Source organism: Penaeus chinensis, chromosome 30 (genome assembly GCF_019202785.1).
Source record: "Penaeus chinensis breed Huanghai No. 1 chromosome 30, ASM1920278v2, whole genome shotgun sequence".
Classification (NCBI taxonomy): domain Eukaryota; kingdom Metazoa; phylum Arthropoda; class Malacostraca; order Decapoda; family Penaeidae; genus Penaeus; species Penaeus chinensis.
Window position 1 is genome coordinate 19,489,840 of NC_061848.1, and position 7,500 is coordinate 19,497,339.

General features: G+C 35.3%; 1 protein-coding gene across 1 annotated transcript in view; it reads left to right on the top strand.

The window, feature by feature from the left end:
• The first annotated feature begins 97 nt into the window (after positions 1-97).
• LOC125041597 (keratin, type I cytoskeletal 9-like) overlaps positions 98-7,500 on the top strand; it is a 24,208-nt gene continuing 16,805 nt past the window's right edge. Inside the window, exons 1-5 of the mRNA XM_047636656.1 lie at positions 98-248; positions 1,131-1,294; positions 1,732-1,832; positions 3,020-3,169; positions 4,693-4,785. Of these exons, the coding sequence (XP_047492612.1) occupies positions 1,141-1,294; positions 1,732-1,832; positions 3,020-3,169; positions 4,693-4,785 (498 nt within the window). The 5' untranslated portion in view covers positions 98-248; positions 1,131-1,140. The remainder of the gene's footprint in view (positions 249-1,130; positions 1,295-1,731; positions 1,833-3,019; positions 3,170-4,692; positions 4,786-7,500) is intronic.

The following is a 7,500-nucleotide window of genomic DNA, read 5'->3' on the forward strand; positions in this document are numbered from 1 at the left end:
AAATCCCGTTAGAATATGCTCCAAATCTTAAAATAAATGGGAAAATACGGCACCAGAAGGTAATATATTTTGGGCCAGCGCTCGCTACGCCATCAATGTCAACAAACATCAGTCAGAATTTGAAAGCCAAAGCAGTCTTCGCCAGTTAAAAAGGAAATTTTGACCAGTTTAGTTGATTGTGATGTTCTAAGAATGGATTTATGAGAAGGAACGATATTTATATTTATAATCTGTGGGACTTGCACAAGGTATTTATTTTTTATTCTTATAATAACGAAAAGGTGACGAAGTAATATTTTTAAATCGTTTAATTTACCTTCTTTAGATTTGATAAATTACGCATAAAGTCAGATTGATTCAATGACAGTCTTCATTATAAAACTTACTAATATGATAAAGTCACGTTAGTATGATAATTTGTCCTTAGTGACATTTGTGTTATACTAAATGAAAATTTTGTACTTTTTATTATTTTTTTTATTGTTTTCTTGAACTGATACTGTATTTGTTCATATGTATCATAGTACTGCATATAAAGCAGTAAGAAAACAGAGATAAAGCTATTCTTTGTTGTTATTGCTGAAAAGAAATGCAAGGCAATATCAAGTTTCCATATTTTATTTGCAGATATTACTGTGCCTATTTTCTAATCACTGATTCCATATATCACTGTTTTTACATTCCTAAGTTATTAGTCTTATATTACACTCAGTAACTGTAAAGGCATTTTATAGGTGAATGTTTAGAAGAAACCTCCCTTACTGACCTGAACACAGTTGCTGCATCACAATCTACATATGTTCCAGCAAAGGCCGATAAACCTTGCTTTTAGACATTACAGGCAATTCCAAATGAGGATTCAATGCAAGCCCTGAACAGAAATGGTTAAGGCTGGTTTTCCTTTGTTGGTACATACAGTGTGGAGGCTGTGGTGAATGCTTGACAGTGTGCCATTATAAGGTTCGACTAAAGATTTTAGGCCTTCTGAATCAGTAAGTTTCAGGGGGTCCAGATAGATCACAGGTATTATAATTACCAGAAGAAGTCCATTTTAAAAAGCATTGTAGGTATCCTATAAGAATTTCTGAGCATTTACTTTACCATTTATCCCACTTTATCTCTCCTTTTAGAAAAGTTGACATGGTGTCGTCAAGTGAAGACCCTGACTCAGGTCCAGGTACGGGTGATGAGGCAGGGGAAGATGGCAGAGGCAAAGTAGATGGATCGGGTCAGCCAACCCAGCAGCAGCAGAGGAGTTGGGTGGATAGAGGTCAGGGAGAGAAGGTCACGACAGGTGAGAGAGAATTCAGTTTAGTTTGATTGTATGATGTTAGTTGATTGGGGTTCATGTAGTTTTTCGTTAGTATAAAGAAGAATAGAGCTTTGATGTTTGTGTGACTAAGAATAAAATAGTGTGGCAAGTAAGGGAAAGGAATTATATGTCTTTTGTCAGCTACTAATGTTTGACTTGGATAAGATCAGTTGTCTTTGTCAATGATTGGTGTAAATAGTTTAGATAGATATCTTTGTCATGTTTATTTATTAAATACCAGTAATTCATTTTAGAAAACATGTATGTATTTTTATTTTTCTAACATATTTACTCTTAATAGTTATGATTGCCTAAATGTATGAAACTTAGATTAATGGATATTTTATCCAGAGATATAATGAGATTTATGATTTGAGAAATCTTTCCATAGCTTAGCTCAGAATCCTGACATCTTTCAGAAAAGAAAATGAAAATAACAGAGACACGTAGAGAGACCATCACGTCCAAGGGCATTCACGACTTATCCTCAGCCATCAACAGCTTGGATGACCATTTCCAGGTGAGTCATCTTAACCCATTAGTTAAACATTAATGTACATCCTTTTAAAGAAATATTTTTAAAATCTGTACCATAACACTGATGTAATTCAATTTGTTAACCCAGTTTTCCTTTGGTTGGCATTTATGTTATGTCATGCTAAAAAGTTCCATCTCACAGGTGACATGTATGTCATGTCATGCTAAAAGATTCCATCTCACAGTTGACATGTATATCATGTCATGCTAAAAAGTTCCATCTCACAGGTGACATGTATGTCATGTCATGCTAAAAAGTTCTATCTCACAGGTGACATGTATGTCATGTCATGCTAAAAGATTCCATCTCACAGTTGACATGTATATCATGTCATGCTAAAAAGTTCCATCTCACAGGTGACATGTATGTCATGTCATGCTAAAAAGTTCTATCTCACAGGTGACATGTATGTCATGTCATGCTAAAAAGCTCCATCTCACAGGTGACATGTATGTCATTCATGCTAAAAAGTTCTATCTCACAGGTGACATGTATGTCATGTCATGCTAAAAAGCTCCATCTCACAGGTGGCATGTATGTCATGCCATGCTAAAAAGCTCCATCTCACAGGTGGCATATATGCCATGCCATGCTAAGAAGGGACATCTCACAGGTGGCATATATGTCAAGCCATGCTAAGAAGGGCCATCTAACAGGTGGCATGTATTCCATGCCATTTTAAAAAGGGCCATCTCACTGAGCACACATATGTTATGCCATTAAGAATACTGTCAAATCACTGACTATGGCCCTTCTAACATCTAGGTTTTGCACTGTGGTGGCTGGATGCTTTTGCAGAAATTTAGGCAAAAAACATTCTACTAAGGCCTCACATGATCATACATGTTTGTATTAATGCTGCAAACCAGGACTTTACCATTTCATATACAGGATGACAAAAAGTGTGGTAACATGTTTATGTGTGCCCTAGTATTTAGGCCTTTTGGCCTTTAGCTGACATGGAGTCATTTTGTTGATATAAAAAATTCCATACTGTAACATTGATGTAGACAATATTTATTAAACGTTGTATGAAAAAGCTACACTCTAATATTTGTAAAGATTACCCTGATAATATAAAAAGAAAGCCAAAAAGTAGAACACTAATACAGATTCCATTGACAACATATCAGACCACTTCCTTTAAGAAAGTTTAACCTTGTCAACAGGCAGGTCTTCAGGAGGTGCGCAACAGCCTGGCCAGCATTCACCAGGAGAAAACCACGCTGACAGAACGCTTGCGCAGTGTCTCAGAAAAGCTGGTTGAAGTCTCAGGAGAGAGAAATGAATGCCAAAATGTTATTTCAGATCTCCAACAGGTATGAGACTTTTTTTTTGTTTTTTACTCAATAAAAAGGACCTTACTTATATTGTTATCAAATGTATGGACACAGAATGTTTTCTATTTTTCAGTTTCCAATAAAGAATTGTTCACTGCTTCATTGTATTTTAGTATATTTTAATCCATAATTATGTACATAATCAAAAAAGTTTCCCAGTTATAAAGATTAGTTTATTACTTTTACAGTATTCCTTCTGATAGTTGATTGATGAGTGATTCCCTTACTAACTTAACAGTACCTGTATTATTTATGAAGAATGTTGGTAATGCCTTATTGGTAGTAGCCTGGCCTTGTTCCTTTGTTCTTATGGTGTTATTTTCTGTTCTTCTGTCTTTATAACATTTACATGAATTATGTTAATAACAATACTTTGATATAATATGATGCAGAGTTAACTTTTTAATGTCTCCCATGCTAATATTAGAATGATCTCTTTACTTCTTTGCATTGCTTGGATAATGATCATTAGTCTCATTGGTTTGCTTTTGATATTATAATTTGAGCATGTATAGAAGCTGATATACAACTGATAACTAACCTAATTAATCTGAATCAAGTAATTTACATTAGAAAGTCTTTATAAACTGTGGTCATTATTATTTTTGGAGTGTGAAGAAAAATACTGAAGAGGTGACTACCAGCTATTGAACAAGAGAATGATAAATTTAGATAGTATTTAGAAGATATATAGAGTATTTATATTCATGTACAATTTTACATGTTGTGTCACCATTAAGGTTTGATGGAGGACATATGCTGTTTCTTATTCTTTGCTGTTTGAGAATTCATAATTTGAGAAAAAACATTGAATTTAAACTTTAGTTTTGCTTAAAGAAAGGAGAAGAGAAGAAGAAAAAATGTTTAATGTCAGAAACGGTGCTGCAGTATTGCTTTGTAAATTGTATGGACCATGGTTATTAGGAGAAAAGCAAGTCCCCATTACTGTTACTACAGGTGATATGGGACTGTTAGACAGAAGTAGACATATAGAAACACTAATGCACTCTATGTGTAAAGGTTAGGACTATTTTATTGCCCAACACATAATGATATATCTTTTCAGGTTTTATCAGATAAAATTAGAGTTTGAAAGATTGGGGTGTCACACTCCACACTTCCCACCCTACCCATGCTAACTACATCTGAGAAAGATAAATGTAATACTAACCTACAGCTAAACTATATATAATATTGTACCCAGTTTTACCAAGATTGACTGGATTCCAAAATTACAGGTTATAATTTTGATAATAATGATAATAAGGTAGGTAGACATCAGAGGACATAGCCTTGACCTACAGTCCCTATAGGTCACCACCTCCCCCTGTGTGCTAGGAATAGTTACTGTCCTAATCATTTGAAGCAGCAGAAGGGCTTGAACTCTTGAACACCAGATCACATAGCTAGCTACTGTGTCTACATAGCCATTGAACAATGAGGACTTCTGAGTTCATTAAAAAGAGATTAGGAAAATATTCAGCATTTGTTATATATTTCAGGAAGTCTCAAACATCACGGACCAGCTGACCCATGAACAGAGGACTAATGCTGCACTGAGGAAAAGAATCCACGAAATGGAAAATGAGAATGAGGTATAGTAAGTCTTACAGGTTGTTTTTCTCCATTTTATAATTTCTATGATTGTTGTTAGGTATTTGTAAATGGTTTCTTTTTTTATTTTTAGGTGCATTAATTTCCCTTACCCAGATTTTTTTTCTTTTGAAGAGGTTTAAGTGTCAGAGTGTGTAACTAGTTTAATGAACAAGAGTATTCTCTTATGATTCCCTGTCTCAGTACACTCTCCATGTCAAAAGATAAAAGTTCCTTCTATTACAAATATCCTGCTTATTTCTATTTAAAGAGCAATATCTTTCCTAAGGTAATAGGGTTTATTTCTGTTATAGAGTATAATGTTCTCTTTGCAGTAATCTTTTATTTTCTTAATCCCTTGGATCCAGGTGCTGCATTGCCTGCTCTTGGCTCAAAATCCAGGTATTAGGCTTGAGTGGTCACTTTCCTGGGTGTGTGGCCAGGTACACACGAACACTCATGTGCTTCGACTCCTTGTCTCCCTTTTGCAATGTTATTATCTCTTTTTCTACATTTGCCATTTTGCAATATATCGATATCATCACTTAGGTAGTCCAATAGTGATGTAATGATAACAATAAATAACATTTTGTTATTTGTATCATTTCAATTTTTTCCATAATACTCTGTAATATAACCTGTGCCCCTATATCTAGATGGTTGCAACTGGTCTGTGTCTATTGTGCATGCATAACTGCTACATTGTTCTCCTGGACGAATGGCACAAGCTTTCCTGCTGATAAGACAATCTAGTTCTGGTGGTGAACAGATTTAACCTAGTGCTGGTGGATTTTTCCTCTGCTGAACTGAGCCAGGTGCCAAAGGCCACACACAGCTGCTCTAATAAAAGATTAAAGGCACAGGGAACACATGTTTACCCCACTCTATGTGCACTTGGCTGTAACGTACATGATTTTCCAGTAATTTAGGCTAAAGTGGCTTTATCCCCACTTTTGAGGGGCTATAGCTCCTGAATGGCCACACTCAGAGACACAAAAGGGGAAAGCTGTTTATGTTGCACAACTTGCAGCTTGCTGACTGCATGTGGCATGTATACTGGCATTTGGGCTCCCCTTTATGGCAAGAATAGGTGCACATCATCATTATTGTTGTTGGGATGTTGCTCTTTGATCATAATAAGGTCTTCAAGTGCTCCTTACAGTTCCAGTGGTGAAATCACTGCTGATTTTAATCCATTGTCACTTTGCAGGTGACACGTGTTTGGGCCTCACTGGTCAGTGAGTTATTCCAGATCACAAGTCAGGAAATAATAGTGAAGTTTCTTGGCTGTGCTGCATGGGTGCTGTGCTCTTGACCATCTTTATGCTGTTCAGAAACAGCTGACTGAAGCCTCTTTTATATGTTGTAGGGAAAGGGTACATGCTCACTTGGATACTGTCATCAACATGGAAGTGCTGTTATAGCAAAATTACTCAAATTTTGCCTCTTTAGTCTTGATTTTTTTCAGTCCATTCCCTTTCTCTTTTATATGAAATAACATTGAAATTGTATTACTCCTTGTAATAATTAAGTACCCTGGCATGACAGTGGTATACTTGGTATATAACAGATATGAAGACTTACTGATTGACTACAGATACTACCATGTAGGATACTGCTATACTAACAAGTCACAGTCCAATTTGTTGCATCAAAGGACAGAGCTTAACCCAGTGCTGCCAGGAAAATGCTGTGCTCATTTAAATTTTGTTTGTGAAATGTCTCTGCACATAGATGGCCCTGCTTGTGCTTAGCCATAAAGGAGCCAATTAGTAGACTTTGTGACCTTACCCAATTTCACCTTTCCTTGAATTGGCATGAAAAATGTATCTTAGACTAATACTATGTGAGTTTACTTTATTGATTGTAAAAACAATCAATAAAGTAAACTCACAGTGGGCATGGCATGTAAGTACATGCCCTGCCCGTCGACATTGGGTTAAGAAACTTGTTCAGCAAACTATAGCAGTCTTTTAAATTTACTTTTAAAAGGTTATATTTTGAGTTTATGCTTTAACTCAGTGGTTTCCAAACTTTTTGTCCTAGTAAATCTTTCTTTCATTGTTAGGATTACGTCCAACCCAACTAGGTTGTTATCTTAATAACTGAAGACATTTTTTTTTTTATATATAGAAAGGATTATGATCAAGCAAATTGATTACTAGCTAAAGAAGAAAAGAAATGAAGCCTGAATTGTAGATGGTACAGTTCAGTGTAAAATGCCAGTAGTGTGATTTGTGTTCAATGAATAATCAGAAAATTTTATGTTTGTTTCCCTTGTGATAAGGGATAGACATGAGTTGTTACCTGGCTTATAGATCTTTTTCATATAACATAGAGCTCACACAGGATGTTCTGAATCTCTCTTAGTAGATGAAATCATAATTGATTCTCATCAATTGGTTAAGGGACTTGTAAATCAATTAGGCATCTGTTTATGATATTTGACCATGATGATCTGCCAGTTAGGGGTATATGCATGTATTGAAGAAAATATATTCAACATGATGTAACCACAGTAAATAGAAAAATTGCGGATAATGGTTTAAAGTAAAATCTTGATTAGAGAATGTCTTGATGGCTAAATGTAGTAATATATTACTTGTTAACATGTGGATGAGTTCCCATACTCTACTTGCTTTTAATGTCTCTTGTTCATATTGCTCCATAGAAACTGATATATTTTGCAATGCATGACAGGCAGCAGTTCATTCTCA